The sequence below is a fragment of the Chanodichthys erythropterus genome, chromosome 10 (assembly GCF_024489055.1).
Source record: "Chanodichthys erythropterus isolate Z2021 chromosome 10, ASM2448905v1, whole genome shotgun sequence".
Classification (NCBI taxonomy): Eukaryota; Metazoa; Chordata; class Actinopteri; order Cypriniformes; family Xenocyprididae; genus Chanodichthys; species Chanodichthys erythropterus.
The window spans coordinates 1787782-1810351 of NC_090230.1; the positions used below are offsets into that span (position 1 = coordinate 1787782).

Below are 22570 nucleotides of genomic sequence, written 5' to 3' on the forward strand. Positions count from 1 at the left end.
ATATATCTCATTCACATTTATGATGCAGATAATCATATAACATAATTCTTTATTAGTAAGACTTTGCTCTCCCTTCATAGACCTACTATATCTGCATCTGTAAATGTATTATTGTAGGTCTAAACGCTTAGCAGTAGGTGGAGCCACATTCACTACAATTATATTCCAAGAAGAATGTTGCAGTGAGAAAAAACATAATTTGAAAAGGCTTGTGAGAAAAACCTGCCTCTTATAAGAACATGATCGCAGGCACCTCATGTGTGAGAGACTCCAGTGCTCCTCAACTTACAGTGGAATAAATCACACAGGGTAAGCATCTCTACTCATTCACACACATTAAGAACTTCTTGGAAGATGGGAAGAATCCTATTTTGTAAGGTATCTTGTTTTTGCATTGCATTCTAAATTCTATGACATGATTTTTACATCATTTTGATTGATAACTATAGTAACGGTGAGCAAGATAACTCAACTATGAGTTTTAGTGTTTCACATTGAACAACTGCACTTTGTTTTATACGTACATAAAGATCTTACAAGATAATCTTGTAATATTATACACAAATACTTAGCACTTTGAATGAGAATGAACTTCTACAAGTCTTCACAGAAACAAAAGCTGGCATTATTACATGAATAGGAGCTTTTCTTGAACAGAAAACAACAATTTCAACTGGAGGTTGCTGGAGGGCTTTGTCAGATAAATATGGTGTCCATGTACTAGTTGGTACATGCCTTCAGTTGCACTACTTTTGAAATAGCTGTAATGACCTTGTACAGTAGATTTACTGTTACTTGTGTTTTATTTGAACTGTTTCTTTCTGACACAGTCTGGGAGGTTCAGAAAGCTTCTAGAACAGAGATGTGCATCCTCAGGGGTGGGGGGACCCATTAAATTCAATATTACATGACTGAATTTGTCAAAAACATTTCCCACAGTGTTGAAATGAGATCTGTTGCCATCAGATATGATGGATATGGTCATTTGCACAAGGACAATGCGTTACTTTTAAAAATGTGCCATGGCATAATTACTTTTATGAACTGGGTGAACAGGCACAGATCAGACACTGTTGTTTTGTGCTGCAATGTGGAGGACTCTGCCAAGTTGCTGCAGGACTGAGCCAGCGTCAACAGCAGTTGTATTCAAATAAAACAATATGATCTTTGCGACATGGATGAAATGTAATTGGAGTTTAAGTGGAAACGGTGCAAACGCACATGAGAGTGCATGATGGAGATCGTCTTTTTTCTGTGTTGCAGGTCACAATGCTCGGGATCTGCTTGTGTTTGAGTTTTGCCGTCCGCTTTGCGGTGTCTCAGGAAGCCGAAGCTCAGGAGCCTGTCACATACATGGCAAGTAGTCCAAAACACATGAAAGCTGCTTATGTTTAGCTTACTGCTTTGTTTTTAGGTATCTGTTAGTGTTCTTATTTGTATTCTTCCTTCTTCTTCCGCTCTTTGAGTCTATGGGAGCCCATAGAACAGCTTGCAGGAAAATTATGAAATTTGGCACACAGATAGAGGACAGTCTGAACATTAACCACAGCAATTGTCAAGTCTCTAATCATTTCCTTTAGCATCCAAATTTATGCTAATAACTTTTGAACCATAAGGGCAAGAAACAATTTTTTTTCTTCTTTTTTTTTCTTGATTCATTGGCACAAGATGATTTGATTTGATTTTCCATCATGAAATTTTCTATTTTTTCCATTTTGAATTTTATGAAAAACCTATTTTTTCAAACTCATTCTAGACAGTACATCTGATTTTTACCAAAATTGGCTCAGATTATCTTTAGACTGTTCTGGCAAAAAAAAATATACATTTTTTATAGACAAAGCCTCTCGAATAACACGCAAATGAATTCGACAAAGAGCACGTCAAAATAAACGTGAGGCTATTTCTCTGCAATACTTTAGCATATTGAGGTGAGTATTGGTACATGTCATCACAAGCATGACCCAAGGCTACATGCAGCGTTTCGGCACAGCGCTAGGTCAGGAGAAAATGCCTATTTTTGTTTATGACTTCTGAACGGTTTGCCCAAAAACTGGTCTCTTTGGATTCAGTGCAGTATACTGAGTCGAATGATACCCATTTGATCCCATATCGACCATTTTAGGTGTCGGCTATGTTGAATTTTGTTGTAAAATGCTGTATTTTATGAACGCATTAGCATATCATTACAAAACTCGGTGTTGGGTTATCGGCACCATGCCCTGAAGGTACATTTTGGAACAGCACCACCTTTTGGTCAAAATTTATAAGTCATACCGAGAATAGTGATACAATTATACCATATTCGGTTAAACTTGCTGTCGGCCATTTTGAATTTCTTTGAAAAACTACTTTTTGAACTCCTCCTGGACCGTTGGTCTGATTATCACCAAAATTTGCTCAGAGCATCTTCAGTCCATGCAGTAGCTGTGTTTACATGGGCTCTAATAATCTGTTTGTAATCAGACTAGTAGCACAGTTGGAGTAAAAAGTCACATGTAACCATGTCAATCGGAATGAATTGGCCAAATCCGATTGAAATTTCATTAGGATTGTAAGGGTTTAAACTTTTTCTAATCCACTGGATAGGATGTGTAAAGACTTGATCAGACTGAAAACAGAAACTGTAAAGTTCTGCATGTGCAATGATGTAAAAATGGCGTAATGACATATGACGCATGGAACGAGCTGTTGTTGTTGAATATAGTGTAATAAATGACTGTCGTGTCATTGTAAAATTCTCTTTCCACTTATCGTCTGTGAAGTGCTGCATAGCAATGTCGTCCCAGCAGTCTTCGTCTTCTAATCTGGATCCATAGATCAATATTAAGTCATTATTCTTTTTAAAACAATGAAAAGAAGCGACAGCAGGATGATGGCTAGTATGTACCAACAGCGTGAAACTCTCTGATCAAAGCTTGATCAAGCTTGTGACATATAAACGCGCACATCAAGCCGATCATTTTATTTTAGTGTTTATGTAAACATTATGTTCGGATTTATCAATCGGAAAGATTTCATCCAACTAAAACAAAATGTGTCCACATAAATGTAGCTATTGCTACCGCAGCACCACCTACTGGTCAAAAGTAATAAGCAATTAAATCATATTACCAGTGATTGCATTTTGCCTAAAATAATCTAAAAATGTCTTCAATTACTAAGATAGATAGATAGATAGATAGATAGATAGATAGATAGATAGATAGATAGATAGATAGATAGATAGATAGATAGATAGATAGATAGATAGATAGATAGATAGATAGATAGATAGATAGATAGATAGATAGATAGATAGATAGATAGATAGATAGACGGATGATACATTTGTAAATATAGTCACAGGTGAATTTTTAATCAGCCATAATTTTTTGATATCTTGTAATAGTGGTAATTTGATGTGTTTATTATTAACACATATTTATTATCTCATGCCTTATGCCTTTCATTTTTCTTTCTTTTGCAGTGCACTGAAGGTTATGAATTTGACTTTGATAAACAAAGCTGTAAAGGTAACAAAACTTTTTTCCCCTCAATCAATTGTCTTAAGAGCGTTAGACCAATATATCGGCAGGCTGATTTATTGGCTTGTATTTGACACTTTGACATTAGCAAAGTTTTTTTCACATATACTGTATACAGTATATACATCTATAGGCATTGAATCAGCGTATCACCATCAACCATTGAAAAACACACATCAGTCAAACACGAATTAGCATACTGCATAATTAGGATCTGTGGTAGATAAAAAAAAAAAAAGAGTAACTTTTTTAAAACCACTTTTAGAATTGGTTGATCTAATCATGTAAATCATGTGTATTTCTATACATAGATATAGATGAGTGCAAGACAGTGCAGGACGCCTGCAAAGGGGGAATGAAATGCGTCAACCACTTTGGAGGATACCTCTGCTTACCCCACAATGCTCAGATAATTGTCAGTAACGGTGAGGATGAGCCCACTACTGCCCCACCAGTGGAAAGAGATGTTCAGCCTGGGATAGCTCCCAATTATAGGGGCGATTACTCAAGAGTCATTCAAAGCGCAACACATACAATCCAGTGTGGTGTTGGTTTCATGCCAGACTCTCAGAACTACTGCAGAGGTGAGTAACAGCTGTTCTCTCCAGAATCTTCTACCTGGTTATTTGAAGTATTTATTGTGATTTTGAAGTTTTAAGATCTCTGTGAATGGTGTGTATAAAATAGTTTGGTGTTAAATTTTAAAATGTCCTGGTGTTCATGTTTACCCAGTTTTATGAAGTCTGGACACTCTGGCAGGTGAAAAGCCACATTAAAAAAATTGGCATTGATGGTTCCATAAAGGCCGGAACACACCAAGCCGATGGTCGGCCGTCGGGCAGTTTTTGTTCGTCGGCCGACTAAGTTTTCTCAGAAGTTGGTCCTCGTTGGCTTTTTTTCGGCCGATTCAAAATGTTGAATCGGCGTCGGAGCTCGTTGGGCATTCTGATTGGCCGTTCTGCTACTGTCACCTACTGGTACGGAATGACATTTCATCTCGCGCAGGCGCAGAATGATGTGCTACTTGGCCGTCGGCTGTCTAGTGTTGGTTTGGTTTGTCAGGACAACTCTGGACAAAGACGCTGCTGACGTGAGCCAACCTCGCAGTCTGTTTTCATCACCACTAGTTTGTCGGCGTCAGCTTGGTGTGTTCCTGCCTTAAGAGACCTTTAACTTCCATAGAACCTTTCCATTCCACAAAAGGTTCTTTATGTGGAAAAAAGGTTCTTTAGATTATTAGAATGTTCTTCACACCAAGACAAAAATGGTTCTTTTAAAAAACAAAAATGGTTCTTCTGGCATTGCTGTGAAAATACCTTTTGGAACCTTAATGTACACAAATTCAAAGTATCCAATGAATTTAGATTCTAGCCCACATGGAGCAAAAATGTATTAAAGCGACACCTTGTGTCCAATTCTCACAAAATTTGGTCCATAGCTTCTTGTGGACACCCTGCACAAATATACCAAATTTCACAATGAAACTTTAATTGTACTTTGAATTAAAAGTTACTTTCTAATGGCTGCTTAAATTTGATTGGCTGTTATGTTTATTCCTGTTGATTTGTTCGAAACCATGTTCTTCCATACTAGGAGTAGGTCAGAATCCTTAGTATTAATGAAACAGTATGTGAGAAATCACCAGGATGGATTACTGCCAAGATTTTTATCCCATAAAGCTATGGGAGGGGGCATGTGAATCACAGGGAAGTGACTCAGCTGACATCATGCGTCACATGACAATGGCAACATGGTGCCGATTAGTGGTTAAACGGATCGTTAATGATCCGTGATCCGAACGGACCAAGCCCCGCGGTTCGGGACACATGTGATTTGTGGATCAATTGCAAGTTTAACCGCAACAGAGTGAAATGTTATCACCTGAAAGTGGTTTGTCTTGATAGTTTACACATTAAATAGATATAAAACCATTCCAGCGCTAAAAGAGGCAAAAGAGGTTCGCGTGCACACACAAGAGAGGCGTGTTTCAGATAGCTCGCGAACTCTAAATTGATTTGTCTTTCGCGTCCTCAATGCACTTGGATGGTCACATACATGCATTATGTCAGTCAAAATACCCCTCTCGGCAAGTATTCTCGTAAACACATTCGGTTATGTCTTAATTGAACGAGGTGAGAATTCGAATTGTGTATCTATCGGATGTGTGCGTGCATGGAATCTTAAAGTGACAGCAACCTATAAATACCTGCTGTTGTCTGTCATGAAAATCAAACAACAAAACACAGCTTTAACAAAGATTAATCTATATTAAATTTATACAGTAAACAGTGTCATTTTACATTTAATTATTACATTTCTGTACACGAAAATTAATACTACAGTTAGACCTTATACTTTATTTGTAACTTTATGTTGTATTCATCTATACTTGCAATTGGTGTACAGTATTTGTTCTTTTTACAGTCTGTTCACTTGCCTTACTTAATAATGTATTAGTTAGGCTAGTAGCTTCTGCTGTCGTATCATAGTTAAAGTGGGCAAAGTAATAAATGCAAAGGTAAGTTACCGCCCACCCCCCAATGTTTTTTTTTTTTTTTGCTGATCCAAAAAATGATCTGATCCGTGATTTCATAACCGTGATGTGATCCGAACCGTGAGTTTTGTGATCCGTTGAGCCGATGAAAAAATTGAGCCGGACGTGATGATCATAAAAATTGCATCACACACTGCCCACAAGTTAAATGTGTATACATGAGGTATACTTTGCTTTTTAATCATGCAAAACATTTTTTTGTCTATTAGATGAAAGACTCCACATTTCGTGTCATAAAATGTGTTTGAAAAAATAGGTTTTAGTTTTTTAAATTGACAGAAAAAAATGTATTCTGTCCCATACATTTTTAAAATTATTACCAAAAATATAAATGATTTTATTAGCCTATAGCTAACAAGTTTGCGGCACTTAAAAGATTAGCGATATAAATGTTGTTTGTAAAAAATATTAATTTAGTCCAAATACATGACTAATTTTGAGATGCCATTAATGACAAAAGAGGATCTTTGTGAGCATAATGTATAGTTACGACACCTACCAGCAGGGCTAACCGGACCATGCTAACAAGCCAAACACTGACCCTTGGGAAGTCATTGTGTCACTCTTTGGGATGTTGTTGTGTCAGTTCAGAGGATCCAGTGCCAGAAATCTGCTTCCTCTGAGTCGGTCTTCTTCTATCTGGTGGATAAAACAATTTGTGTGTGTGTGCTAATGGTGTTTTTCTTTCCCAACATGATAGAGGGCTCAGTCGTGTTACAGCATGTGCTAGAAGCAAACAATTTAGGTTGCATAAACCATTCAAGATGAGACTGAAAGGCATGAATTGCAAAGACATGCCAACTAACATGTCATCCCAAAAGAATAATACATTTGTTTCCCAATCTTAAATCATTTTATTAGATACTATGAGCAGACATTTGCACGGTTTCCATTTGCTGTATTACTTGATAGGTGATTCCACTCTTGCTCCTGAAGAGATCAGGAGAAATCAGTGTCAGGTTTAAAGCTGGTCAGAGTTGGTTTATACTGGATTGGTTTGGTTTTGATCTTGCTGGTGGATCACACTGTTTAAGAGCAAAACATAGCTGGTGCAGCTTTTATATAAAAAAAGTTTCATTTTAAATATCATGTGGTTTCATCAAAAATTAATAATCTTAAAGACCCCCTGTGGTAATAAGTTTTTAGTTTTTAATGTTGTTTTTATGTCTATGTGGTGTGCTTTAATATGCTTTAAGACAAACTATGTGCAAATTCATGTGTCAGCACCATTGCAGAGTATATTCTTCTTAAAACTCCAGTGAAATAATCGCTTGTTATTTAAAAAAAAACACTTTATACAAATATAATAAATTATTAATTCATACATTTTAATTTTTGGGGAGTCGCACCACTATGTAAACAACTATGTAAAAAAAAAAAAAAAAAAAGTCTGAATCATCTGATATTTTAAAATATTTATTGACCTTGACAACAAGTACTCTCTATGATATTTTCTGTTTTATGCTTTTTCTGCATGTGCAGAATCTGCATGTGCACTTCAAATAATAATTAATGTGGAGCCGATTAAATATGCAATGTTGCAAAGTTGAGAAAACACTTCTTAAAAGTAAAATGATTTCTGTAACTCCAGTGATCAAATGCTGTGGGTCTCAGTTTTCAGTGAAAAACTGTGAACTTTTCAATATTCGTATAGTGGCTGGTCGGTGTGTGCGATTCCACAAACCTTCTAAACGTATATAAGCAGTTGCCTTTTTTAGAAAGGAAAATTTAAATGATAAAAAAGATGTAGGAGGGAGAATCAATGAATTATGAGAATAACATGTTTACGAGTATTTTAAAATGTAATATACAGTGGCATGAAAAAGTATGTGAACCCTTTGCAGAATCTGTGAAAAATGAGAATGATTTTAATAAAATAAGAGGGATAATAAAAAATACATGTTATTTTTTGTTTAGTACTGTCCTGAGTAAGATATTTTACATAAAAGATGTTTGCATTTAGTTCACAAGACAAAACAATAGCTGAATTTATTAAAATAAACCTATTCATGAGTATGTGAACCATTGATTCTCAATACTGTGTGTGGTTTGATCCACGACTGTTTTTTTGTTTTGTGATGGTTGTTCATGAGTCTCTTGTTTGTCCTTAGCAGTAAACTGAGCTCTGTTCTTCAGAAAATTCCTCCAGGTCCTGCAGATTCTTCAGTTTTCAAGCATTTTTGCATATTTGAACGCTTTCCAGCAGTGACTGTAGGATTTTGAGATTCATCTTTTCACACTGAGGACAATTGAGGGACTCAAACTCAACTATTAAAAAAGGTTCAAACATTCACTGATGCTCCAGAAGGAAACACCATGCATTAAGAGCCGAGGGGTGAAAACTTTTGAATTATAAACTTTTGAAATATCAAGGTAAATTGTATTTAATTTTTCTGCCAGGAAACATGCAAGTATCTTCTGTTGGTTCCCGAAGGGCAGTACTAAATATTTACACAAAATAAGAAAAATTGTGACATCTTCATCCTGTTCAAAAGTTTTTACACCCTGACTCTTAATGCATCGTGTTTCCCTCAGTGAATGTTTGAACCTTTTTTAATAGTTGTGTTTGAGTCCCTCAGTTGTCCTCAGTATGAAAACACAGATCTCAAAATCCTACAGTCACTGCTGGAAAGGGTTCAAATATGCAAAAATGCTTAAACTGACGAATCTGCAGGAGCTGGAGGAATTTTCTGAAGAACAGAGCTCAGTCCTGCTCAGGACAAACGAGGAACTCATGAACAACCATCACAAAACAAAAAAAACAGTCGTGGATCATCAGATAACCACACACAGTATTGAGAATCAATGGTTCACATACTTATGAATGGGGTTATTTTAATAAATACAGCTATTGTTTTGTCTTGTGAACTAAATGCAAAAATCTTTTATGTAAAATATCTTACTCAGGACAGTACTAAACAAAAAATAACATGTATTTTTTATTATCCCTCTTATTTTATTAAAATAATTCTCATTTTCACAGATTCTGCAAGCGGTTCACATACTTTTTAATGCCACTGTAATCTAATTACAAATACTTATTTTTTGGAATCTGAGTACATAGATTAATCTGGGTAAATTCTTTTTGTTACCAAACAGCTAACAGAGGTTATGTGGTGTTGTTTGAGGAAGTATGGGTCAGGACATGCATCTCTCAGCCCATTAAAATGAGTCAACAATTAGCTCGGGCCTCTTCCCGCAAAGAGAGTCGGCCTTCCTTCAATGTTTACATATTTTCGGCCAGTCTCTTTCAGAAGCGTCTTGGCAGTGATTCCTTTGGAATCTGACACCAGTTTGTTGGAATTAAATCACCATCATGTGGGTGATCACAAACTCCAGGTGTGCCTCTCTCAGAGAGGTGGGCAAGAAAACTGCAAGTTTTTTGTCTAAACTCTCGCCTGAAAGGTCTCGCACCTCATTTTTTCCAGTGTGGATCAGCCAGTTTGGCTATCAGCAGTGCTGAACCCCCTGAAAGGGCCCAAATGCTGGTCAGCAAAGCTTTGGAAACACTCGACGAGAGGCCCCCCGGGAGGCATCGGATCTGTGCGTGGACATTATTCTCACATTAATGCTTCAAATAGGTCACTAGGAAGAATCTGCCTGAATGTCCTTTCATTTGGATAAGGAGGTTTTGCACTCACATGTGTTGCACATCCAATAGTCTGTATATGAATCACAGAAAACTGGGCTATTCTTAGGCCTTTGTATATAGTTACTTGACCAAACCTGGCAGATAAGTGCAGACCACCCACGATGGCCCCCACAGCGTGAAAGGACACTTTCTGCACTCCAGAACTAAGCTGGAAATCTTGCCAGACATACCAAAGAATGATTAGGAGTGCAGAAAAGATGTGTGTTTTGGATTATGCTACCTGTTGTTTTAAATAAGTGGTGTTATTAGTGTTATATTTGAGGAACTGAATTAAATGGGCAGTGAATTGAATTAACAGGCCAGCAGTTATTTTGTTTATTACTCATGCACTCTCATTTTTAATTTCATCATTTGTCACTAATGTTCAATTGCGTTCCACCCTTTTTTACAGATGTGAATGAATGTCTCACCGCAAACCCCTGCCAACATCAGTGCTACAATCTGATTGGCTCTTACATCTGCCAATGTGAAGTTGGATACGAACTGGCTTCAGACTCTGTCTCCTGTCAAGGTTATTTTTAAAAGCATTTTTAAAACTATGTAAGAAAGTATAACTTTTACATTTTTTTAAATTGCATGCTTTGTTCAAAAATTCCTGGATATTACAATTTTGACTCTTCCCTCAGTGTATATAAACAAATGAGTAAAGTATTCACAGTAATATGCTTACAAATGTCAGAATGACATTCGATTCATTTAGTTGAGGTGAATCTCAGTTTCTTAGCATAAGGGAGATGCTAACATCTACACTTAACCACCTCTTGGACACCTGTAAAAGTAGGTGTTTGCAATTCCTAACCAAAGTATTCAACAGTATTTCCATGACAATAACATCGTACAATGTATTTTTATCCAATTAATTTCTTAATGATTTTATTGACCATTGGACAACTTAGAATTATTCTGTGATTATATGTTTATAATTCATAAAGAAATATAGGTATTACCATATCAAACACAGAGAGCACAAAATTCTGTGAAGGTTTGCTATGATTACTTCTAACTTGCAAATTGCCAGCTTGCAAATGTTATCGCTTAAGAGGCTAGCATGCGTTATCCTGAGAAAAGCTACTTTTGAACATTTGTGGTTTATAATGTCGCGTGTGAAAAAGCTAGTTATGAAACTTGATAGACTAATTAAAATTGACTTTGGCTAATTAACATATATTGTTTGTGTTACTCAACAACCTACTTGGCACTGAAATATTATATAGAAATACTGATGAAAAAAAAATATTAAACCAAGTGCTCTGCAGTTTTTTCGTATGCAGCTTTAAATGATCAAGCTCCTTAAAGTTGTGTGGATTCTGATTGGCTGTCGATGATTTTATCACTCATCAGCTGGAAATAAATAATTCTTAAAGTGATTCCACTTTATAGTTATAGTCATTATCATTATCATTATAGTTATCATCCTTAATGCGAATGGGCCTTAAGGTTTTAAATGATAAAACTATGGATATATTGAATAAAACAAGATAAACCATATGTGGACACTTTCTGATTGTCATATGTTAGTGTAGTTTAGTAAAGAAATATGTATTTTTTTTATCAAGATGTGTGTACATTGGGGTCTGCTAATTATCACACCTTTAGTATGATGGGGAAGCTCTAATCTGTTGATTGGTCAGTTTGAATGTCTCACTTTGGGTTTCAGTCACATGGTCACAGAAGGGATAAAAGAAGAAGAACTGTTGCTCTGGACTCTTTTCTTTTCTCTGCTCTTCTTTTCCTCTGGGTCCCTTTCTTGGGGCACTCTTTCTTTGCCTCAACTTTTCTGTCTCTTCTTTCTCTACACTTTCTCTTTCTCTCTCTCCCTTTCTTTCTCCATATCCCTCAGGTAACTAAATATATGCTGGGAATGATTATTGGATTAAGGTTTATCATCTCATACATCTATTTTTGTATTTTAAGTGTAACCATAACCAGATATTGTCATTAAACCCTTTCGATTGCAAATGATGCCTTAACTAGTTTTGATTTGGTTTTAACTTTGAAGTGCTACCTATTGCAATATAATATCGTCACACTATAGAAACGCACTCTCAAATTGCTTATTAGCAGTGGGTGAAATGTACAAGAAATGTACAGTTTTCTACCATCTTGCTGATAATGTTTCTTTACTAGTCATTCAGCAATCCTGCAGCCTGAACCATATAGGCAAACCACCCTTACATGCTGCAATTAAAAATATTTTGATAAAGGTCACTGAGTTTCATTCTTATTTGTGTTTTTCAGATATCGATGAGTGTGAATTCTCAAATTACATGTGCCAGTTCCAGTGTGTGAATCAACCTGGAGGATACAGTTGTGTGTGTCCTGAGGGATACCAGCTCCAAGGGACGCGGATGTGCCAAGGTATATTCGTTTGTTTAGTCCAGGGCTCCTGAAGTGGCTTCAGAACTTGCTTATTGACCTTTTCTACCCTGTTAATAGATATAAATGAGTGTGAAACAGCACACAACTGCAGAGAAGATGAAATGTGTTGGAATTACTATGGAGGATTCCGTTGCTATCCCAGAAACCCCTGCCGTGAACCATATGTGAAAACAGGCGAAGGGTGTGTCAAATATCCTGATAAAATCATGCTGTGTTGCAATAAAAAAATAAAATGTTATTTCACCCAAAATTTTATCCCGTTTTCATCGGTTTAACTCTCTACCAACAGTCGCTGTCGGTGCCAGTCACCAAGTGTTTGCCGGGGAATACCACCTGTCATTGTCTACAAGTACATGAGCATCTTTTCCGATCGCTCAGTGCCTGCGGATATCTTCCAGATTCAAGCTACCAGTGTCTACCCCAATATGGTAAACACTTTCACGATCAAATCTGGCAATGAGGGAGGAGAATTCTATCTGAGGGTAAGATGTGTCAATTTTTTTTAGGGGAAAATTTTTAAACAGTTACCTCAATCCTAAAGCAGTGATTACAGTCTTTCATACATAATGAAAAACCAAAATTTCAAGATAGTTACCTCTGTTACTTTTAAAGTGTTTTCAGCTTGAATGTTACAGGGATCAGTGCAAAAATGTCTAATAATGGCCTTAGCACTGCATAACACCATATTATTTACAGTCAGTATTCTGTTTCTTTTTGCCAAGGATGTTTTACTGTAAAAAAAAAAAAAATAAAAACTTTTATTTTTCCACAACAGAGTTAAACAATTGGGGTTGACAACATAACTATAAACACACATATGTTATATTATATCTATATTATATATATATATATATATCTATATATATATATATATATATATATATATATATATATATATATATATATACACACAAACCCGATTCAAAAAAACTTGGGACACTGTACAAATTGTGAATGAAAAAGGAATGCAATAATTTACAAATCTCAAACTTATATTTTATTCACAATAGAATATGGATAACATATCAAATGTTGAAAGTGAGACATTTTGAAATGTCATGCCAAATATTGGCCTTTTTTGGGTTTCATGAGAGCTACACATTCCAAAAAAGTTGGGACAGGTAGCAATAAGAGGCCAGAAAAATTAAATGTACATATAAAGGAACAGCTGGAGGACCAATTTGCAACTTATTAGGTCAATTGGCATGATTGGGTATAAAAAGAGCCTCTCAGAGTGGCAGTGTCTCTCAGAAGTCAAGATGGGCAGAGGATCACCAATTCCTCCAATGCTGCGGCGAAAAATAGTGGAGCAATATCAGAAAGGAGTTTCTCTGAGAAAAATTGCAAAGAGTTTTTATCATCATCTACAGTTAAGGCCTTTGCACACTGAGTCCGAAATTTTCGCATGCGTTTTTTCATATTCGCAATCCTAAAAATTTGTCACGCACAGAGATCTTGCACACTGAGTCCGATGCGTATTAATGAATGCGTTGCGAAAAAAAATAGCAAAACAAATCGCAAAACATATATAAAATTAAGTCTTCAAGCAGCAGTGAGCACGATTAGTTGTCTCCTCTATTCTTAAAAAGAGAAAAAGAAAGAGGAAATATTGGGTCCATTCAATCCCGAGTTTGCATAGAGAGAAAGGAGAATTCACCTCATCAAGGAGCTGCAGGATTATCCGAGCGTTTCAAAGATTAGTTACTTAAGGATGTCAGTCGCTCAGTTTGATGCTTTGCTACTGGCACAATTGGTCTTTATATTCGGTCTATTTGTATTCCTCACGTTGTTTGTGATTCAGTGCTACTGATTAGTGCTGTAGAAGACGTGCATCAACTTGTCAGATGGCATTCTGGATTTTTGCGTTCGCGTTCGATTTGTGGCTCTGAATTGTCAAAATGTCTCTCAAAATGCGTGCCACGGATGCAAAAAAATGCAGAAAATCGAACCTGATCCGAATATTTTTTTGACTGACGAAAGTTTCGGAGGCAGTGTGCAAATGCGATTGACATAACGTGAGGTAGAATTTTTTTTTAACGTGCGAAAGTTTCGCATGCGAATTTCGGACTCAGTGTGCAATAACCTTTAGGGTTGGACGATTAATCGAAAAGTAATCGAAACCGAAATTCAGAACCTCTAACCAACGTAATTTTCCCATGTCGGTTATTTCGTTTTTTTTAATCCTGTTAATACTTCCCCCTTAAAACACATACCGCGTGTGTAGCCACGTGACTCGACAAAGCAACACGGAGGTGAACACCGGTTCAACACATGATGGCGCGCGAGCGGTGAGCCTTGCGTCTTCACCATGTCTTCACTGAACTGTCAGTGTATTAGGGTTCGCCTGTTTAGACAATCAATTAATTAGATGATTGGGATGTGTATTATTATATTGAGCTACCGCGCTCGTGCAGCTGCATTGTGGCACGAACACACATACAAACAGTAGCTGCACAAAACATGAAGATCGCGCGCAAAGAGAGGAATGCAGAAACTAGTTGTCAGCGCTGTCCAGTGATTTATCACTAAGCTACTAAAGTAACTTAGAAACTCAACTTATTATGGTATATATTTTTCTACTTTTGAAGTAACTATTTACAACCCACAGCTTCACAATTAATAGAGACGGTATCACTATTTCACACACGCAATCACTCTCATTACATACTGGTACTGTGCTAATTTATCTGTATCTGATTCACAACGAGCAGAAATCTGTAAGAAATCTGTTATGTCAGATCACTCGTTCAATAGGAAAATATATTCCACCTTTAATATTCAATTATATTTACAGTACAAACCTTGTCAGTGAACTATGGCAAAAAAAGATTAACAAAATAATCATTCATTAATCGTAATCAAGGTAAAAATGTTCAATTAATCGAGGTTTTGATTTTAGGCCATAATCGTCCAGCCCTATCTACAGTGCATAATATCATCCAAAGATTCAGAGAATCTGGAACAATCTCTGTGCGTAAGGGTCAAGGCCGGAAAACCATACTGGATGCCCATGATCTACGGGCCCTTAGACGGCACTGCATCACATACAGGAATGCTACTGTAATGGAAATCACAAAATGGGCTCAGGAATACTTCCAGAAAACATTGTCGGTGAACACAATCCACCGTGCCATTCGCCTTTGCCGGCTAAAACTCTATAGGTCAAAAAAGAAGCCATATCTAAACATGATCCAGAAGCGTAGCTGTTTTCTCTGGGCCAAGGCTCATTTAAAATGGACTGTGGCAAAGTGGAAAACTGTTCTGTAGTCAGACGAATCAAAATTTGAAGTTCTTTTTGGAAAAATGGGACGCCATGTCATCCGGACTAAAGAGGACAAGGACAACCCAAGTTGTTATCATCGCTCAGTTCAGAAGCCTGCATCTCTGATGGTATGGGGATGCATTAGTGTGTGTGGCATGGGCAGCTTACACATCTGGAAAGGCACCATCAATGCTGAAAGGTATATCCAAGTTCTAGAACAACATATGCTCCCATCCAGATGTCGTCTCTTTCAGGGAAGACCTTGCATTTTCCAACATGACAATGCCAGACCACATACTGCATCAATTATAACATCATGGCTGCGTAGAAGGATCCGGGTACTGAAATGGCCAGTCTGCAGTCCAGATCTTTCACCCATAGAAAACATTTGGCGCATCATAAAGAGGAAGATGCGACAAAGAAGACTTAAGACAGTTGAGCAACTAGAAACCTGTATTAGACAAGAATGGGACAACATTCCTATTCCTAAACTTGAGCAACTTGTCTCCTCAGTCCCCAGACGTTTGCACACAGTGGTAAACATGGCCTTGTCCCAACTTTTTTGAGATGTGTTGATGCCATGAAATTTAAAATCAACTTATTTTTCCTTTAAAATGATACATTTTCTCATACATTTTCAAACATTTGATATGTCATCTATGTTGTATTCTGAATAAAATATTGAAATTTGAAACTTCAATATCATTGCATTCTGTTTTTATTCACAATTTGTACAGTATCCCAACTTTTTTGGAATCGGGTTTGTGTATTATATACAAAAAACTGATTAAAACTGTAAGAGATTTACAGTGCTCAGCGTAAATGAATACACCACTTTTGAAAAGTAACTTTTTAAACAATATCTTAAGGAAAACAAAAACAATTTCCAAAATGTTGACAAGACTAAGTTTTATATTAGTCTTGTTTAACATAAAACATGAAAGTAAGGTTAATAATATAACTTAGAGAACAACATTTTCAGTTTTACTTAAATTAGGGTGATGCAAAAATGAGTACACCCCACTGAAAGTCTCTGGAGCAAAGCTAAATTTTAGACTACAAATGTCTAATTTAACAAGAATTCAACCACAGGTGAGTCTAATTATTCATTACACCGGTGTCCAGCAGACAGTTGACTATAAAAGGGTGTTAAAACCCCTTCCCATTTCATGCTGTCAGCAATGGCACCACATGGAAGAGAAATGTCACAAGACCTGAGAAAGAAAATAATTTCTTTACACCAGAAAGGTGAAGGCTACCAGAAGATCAGCAAAGCTTTACTTATCAGTCAGAATACTGTAGCAAAAGAGCTACAAAAATTTTAAAAAGATGGAACTGCAACCATCTCACAGAGATGTCCAGGTCATCCACGTAAGTTAACACCTCAACAGGTGCGTCTTCTGATGAAAAGGGTTAAAGCAAATCAGCATGCAAGTTCACTGCAGTTATCTAAAGAAGTAGAAAGCCAAACTGGGGTGACTATTTCCTGTGACACAATACGGTGTACACTGCAGAGGAATGGCATTCATAGGTGCCGTCCATGAAAGAAGCCTTTCCGAAAGCCAGGCACAAAAAAAGCCCAACTAGAGTTTGCCAAGGCCCATGCTGACAAAGATGAAGACTACTGGGACTTTATATTCTGGAGTGATGAGACCAAGATAAATGTTTTTGGAACTGATGGCGTCACAAAGGTGAGGAATACAAAGAAAAATGCATGATGCCTACAGTGAAACATGGTGGTGGCAGTGTCCTTATGTGAGGCTGCATGAGTGCTGCTGGTGTCAGGGAGCTTCATTTCATTGATGGCATCATGAATTCACAGATGTACTGCTCTATACTGAAAGAGAAGATGCTACCATCACTCTGTGCCCTTGGTCGTTGTGCACTTTTCCAACATGACAATGATCCTAACACACATCTAAGGCCACTGTTGGATTTCTGAAGAAGAACAGGGTGAAAGCGATTCAGTGGCTCCTGATCTGTGAACCCAATCAAACATCTATGGTGAATTCTGAAGAGACAAGTTGAGCATCACTCTCCATCCAGCATCCATTCTCTAAAAGAGGTAATTCTTGAAGAATGGAAAAAGATAGATGTTGCAAAATGTCGCCAACTTGTTCATTCCATGCCTAGAAGACTAGGTGCTGTCATTAAAAGTGTAATCATTTTTGCATCACCCCAATTTGAGTAAAACTGAAAAATGTGTAATCTAAGTTATATTATTAACCTTACTTTCATGTTATAAGTTAAACAGATGTTATATTAAACTTGATCTTGTCGAAATTGTTTTTGTGTTCATTGAGATATTGTTTAAAAGGTTACTTTTCAAAGGGGGTGTACTCATTTACGCTGAGCACTGTACCTCACTTTGATCCCACAACATTTCTCTTCCAAAACCAGTTTAGTGCCAACCTGGTTACATTTAAAATGTTTTGGGGTTGAATGTTACAGGGTTGAAGATCAGTGCAAAAATGTCTAATTATTCACTGTCAGTATTCTTTTGCTTTTTGGCAATTTTATTTTTTCTGTTAACTCCAATTGTTCAACTGAAAATAAAGGTGATGATGACATAACTGTAAACATTAAAAAGAAAAAAAAAGGATAGAGACTGTAAGAGATACTTGCCTCACTTTGAACCCATGACATTCCAAAACAGGTTTAGGTCCAACCCTGTTACATTTCAAATGTTGTATGTTTAAATGTCACAGGGTTGAAGATCAGTGCAAAAAGATCTTATAGCGGCCTTATCTAGCACTGCACAACACCAGATTTTTTATTTATTTTTTTTTGTCAATATTTTTTCTGGGAAAAAAATCATCACAAAAATCATGTTTCCCCCCCCAATCATGTTTCACCAACCCTGTTATATTCTAAATAAAATGGGTCACTTTGATTGATAATTTCTTGTGGTGTAGTCTCTCTAGTGATTGTCTTTCTCTTTGTCTTTCAGCGCTCCAGTAATGTAAGTGCCATGTTGGTAATGACCAAACCTTTGACTGGACCTAGAGAACATGTTGTGGATCTGGAGATGGTCACTCAGAGTAATGCCTTGAGCTACCGTTCCAGCTCACTGCTGAGACTCACCATTATAGTGGGTCCATACCCTTTCTAAATCATCTAGTTTGACTGAATCAGCACCTTGGTTTTATGTTTGTACTGCAGCTTACGTTTAAAATGTTCAAAACAGCATGGTCACCTGGTCTAGATCAGTGGTTCTCAACTGGTTGGTTGCAACCCAAAAATGGATCATGGAAACCAATTCAAAATCATTTAATTAATATTTGAATAAATCATTTGTTTAATAAATTTCATGCTACTGTATTTAGTCACCAGTTAATGTCCAATGTAAAATGTGGGCCCTGAAGCAAAACCACCTGAGAGCCACTGGTCTAGTTAATTGCATATTTACTAGGTTTTAAACAGAAATTGGTTTACTAATCATAAAAAGTAGGCTGTCTGGTTTATTGAATTTTAAATTTTTGTACTTTGAAAAATGAAAGACAAGGTCTGAGAGAGTGACATGAAGACCAAGAAATATCTAAAAACACAGCTGGATAACAGAAGAAATAACAGTTGCTCAAGTTTCATTCTGAAAAGCACTTATAGGTTATTCTTTTTCTTGGTAGAAAGAGGTTTGTGAGATTCTGATGCATGTCTTTTAATAGGATAGTTCACCCAAAAATGAAAAGTCTTTCATCATTTACTCACTTTTTGACTTTCTTTTGTAGAACACATAAGGTGAAGTTTAGCAGAGTGCCCCTTGTGCTTGTTTCCATACAATCTATTCAATAGGGACATAAGATGTTGAGCTCCAAAAATGACAAAACATACCATAAAAGTAGTTCATACAACTCTTCAGCTATATTGTGAGTCTTCTGAAAAGACCAAAATGTACATTATACAATGAAAACATTCCCTCCACCACAGCTCTTAAATCTTTCACACATCTGCATATTCAAATGGGTGTGCCACAATTCGTTGTGACAAATGCAGCATCCACAAAACATACATTTTGGCATGTTAGGGGCCATTCACACATTGAAAACACAATGTGTGGGCAATTGAATGGGGGGAAATCTAAGGTCTCAAAATGCGATTTTTAAAAGTTGAACTTATTTTAACTTCAGCTCTGCATTTTTAGAACACAATTTAAAACACACAGAACATGAGCTCATTGGTCAAAGACGTCCATGTAGCATGTTTTTATAGAAGAACAATGAAAAAGCAATATAGTGGAATACAAAAACACATTCTGTGTGAATGGACCCCTTACTGACACAAAATTATTGTATGGCTTCAAAACATAGGCACAGATTTATGTTTCTACCGGTGGGTGCCCAAACTCTGAAAGAAACGCAGCTTCTTCTTTTTTTTTTTTTGGAAACATGCAAGTGCAAAGCTTATGCTAGTCCTAGACTAAAATGCATGTTTGTGCTGTTTCAACTGAAAGCAACTTGTACAGACATATCTTAAAATAGGTCAGTGCCATTGTTTTGTCTCAAGATGCACACCAGTAATGTGTTTTTCTAAGATACTTAAAAGATACTTAAATGTCCTAATTGAACTAAGGCCTAATCCTGGTTTAGGCTAAGCCCTGTCTGTGAAACCGCGCCTTTAACATGCTCCTTGCTCAATATTTAATTATACTTAATTTTTCAAGAGAAGGCCTACTGTAGGGGTGAGTAGTTTAAATTTAATTTATTAATTTAATTTCAAGTTTCCTGAGTAGGGGTGTAACCCCAGTGTCCTGGCCAAATTCCCTCAATTTGCCCTTTCCAATCATGACCTTCTAATAATCCCCATCCATTGAACTGGCTATATCATTCTCTCTCCTCTCCACCTATGGCACTGGCGCCATTGTACTTTGGCTGCCGTTGCATCATCCAAGTGGATGCTGCACACTGGTGGTGGTTGAAGAGAGACACCCTGATATGATTGGAAAGCGCTTTGGATGTACAGAAGTACATAAGAAAACACTATATAAATGACTCATTCAAGTTCGTTCATACTGTCTTTTTCTCTGTGTTATTCGTGTCTCACAAAGAGAAACACACAGACTGCAAATACATTAAACCAACCAAACAACACCACATATTTTTTCCATGAGTGTTGTCACAAGTTGCTCTTTCACTGATATACTTGAGTTAAATACATAAAATACAATTTATCATTGTGCAAAAAAAGAAAGCACAAGCTTTTGTGTCAGGTTATGCTGAAATGTTAAATATAACTATAGAATTGTGAGTATTACCACCCGCCAGGACCTGATGTGAGATCCACCAATCAGAGAGGTTCCCGAATCTCAATCGATTTGTTGATTGGTTACAATGAATGGAGAAAATCTCAAGTCGTATGTTATTCTTTTATTTTTTTTGTCATTTCGATCCCCATTGGCTGTCACTATATGGAAAAGAGTAAGGCTGTCAAATTAAAATTAGAATTTAGAATACTCGTCAAATTTAAAATAAAAAAAGCAAAAAGGTGCATTTGAATTTTTGGTGTGCATCAGACAGCCTAATCAGTGGCGCATGAAATGCGATGATGATGTAAGAGTTGTTGTTGCATTTTAAAGGGATAGTTCATCCAAAAATTAAAATTTTGTCATTAATTACTCCCAAATTCAAAATTCATTTCAAAACATTGCAGAAATAGAAAAGCTCAATGTGGAGAAACCATAACAAAGTCGTTCACATGGAACATTAATTTTTTTGTGCTGCTTTTCCATTGTTTTCTATGTAAACGTGCTAAAGGGACATCTTTGATTGTTGCACTCAAGTCTTGCACAAGAAAGCCGCATGTTTAGAAAGCCATGTAAAGTTCATAGAAGTCCAACATTTAAAAAAACATCTCATATCTTTAAATGCAAAAAAAAAAAAAAAAAGGTACTCTGCACTTCGTCTTTTTGTATTAAACTATGTTCATAATTGTTAATGCAATTTACAAAATTATATTTGATTTTGTTTTGTACAGACAGTCATGTTATTTCAATGCTTTGAATAAACCATTTAATGCGGTGCATTAATATTTTTCTCACTGCTATTAGCAATATTTAATTATAAAATTCAAATTTTGTTTTTCAGCCATTTAGAAAGGCCTAGAAATGAGCAGCATGAACATTCTACTAAACTTCTATTTTTGTGTTCCTCAGAAAAAAGTAAGTCATACAAGTTTGGTATGACATGAAGAGGAGTAAATGATGACAGAGTTTTAATTTTTGAATAAACTAACCTTTTAATCTATCAATAAATCAAAGCTTTACATTTGTTGTACATGTAGAAGCAAAATTTAATTATCAAAAAGTGCTCATAGATTCCTTACTAGATTTGACTTTAGCAGGGGAAAAGTGTTTTATAGGTGGAACGTGGATAAGGCAAACAGAACTGAATATAGTTAGGTGGAACAGTTTGTGTCGTAATCTAATGGCATCCTTAGCTAATGGAAATCTCTGAATGTGTCCTCCGCCTTGCAAATGCTGCAGAAATGACCTCCTATCCTATGAGAATAAGGCAATAATGTTTTGGAAACAGAAGTGATGTTTTCAGGAAATTGCTGGCAAGGGTTTTGGGTCACATAAGCAATGGAACTCTTGCCTAACATGTCTGTATGGTTGCCAGAGCAGCGTTTGATCTTCTGCAGTGTTTCATGCTGATGGTCTGTGACAAACACTGTTACTTAAACCGTTGCGTCACACCCAGCACCCCCAGAGACGTGGTCGTGGGTGAGGCCAGAATGGGTCGCGCACCACCACGTTGTATGAAATTATTTTGGCAAACAATCTCTGTGTTGGCTGCATAGAGATCTGACTTAGTACTGCGATATAATATGGATGCTTGCGAATCAAATTTGTATGTTGTCCTTATCTATTTTCTTATGATCAAACACTTTGATTCACGGATGGTGAATGCTCAGTTTTTCTCTTATTGAGATCATTTTTGCTTATATCTAAATTAACGTGGACCAGTTGTTTCCGCTAAGTCAGCAAAGGTCTTTGTATTTTTTTTAACAAACTAAAGTGAATTGGATTTGCACCATTCGTTAAGAATGTTCCTGTATTTTCTGCTCTCAAGTTGCACTTTGTTTTTTTTTTTACTCATTCTTAGCCTTTGTGCCATTTATTCGGCTGTAAAGTTTTTGGAAATAAAAATGAATTCAGTAACAATTGTGTCATTTTCATAAGCTTATTCATTCGTTTGCTT

General features: G+C 36.5%; 2 protein-coding genes across 3 annotated transcripts in view; one reads left to right on the top strand and one right to left on the bottom strand.

The window, feature by feature from the left end:
* armh3 (armadillo like helical domain containing 3) overlaps positions 1-22570 on the bottom strand; it is a 58479-nt gene that overhangs the window by 34933 nt on the left and 976 nt on the right. The window lies entirely within an intron of this gene.
* On the top strand, positions 215-22524 carry si:ch73-173h19.3 (uncharacterized protein LOC563864 homolog). Of its 2 annotated transcripts, none has more exons than XM_067395798.1 (9): positions 215-309; positions 1264-1356; positions 3470-3515; positions 3839-4111; positions 10125-10244; positions 11972-12091; positions 12170-12293; positions 12402-12594; positions 18325-22524. In XM_067395798.1, the coding sequence occupies exons 2-9, from the start codon at positions 1270-1272 to the stop codon at positions 18484-18486; spliced, it is 1125 nt and encodes a 374-aa protein (XP_067251899.1). In that variant the 5' UTR covers positions 215-309; positions 1264-1269; the 3' UTR covers positions 18487-22524. The 2 variants fall into 2 exon arrangements, with proteins under 2 accessions (XP_067251899.1, XP_067251898.1); XM_067395797.1 differs by having other exon boundaries at positions 309-378.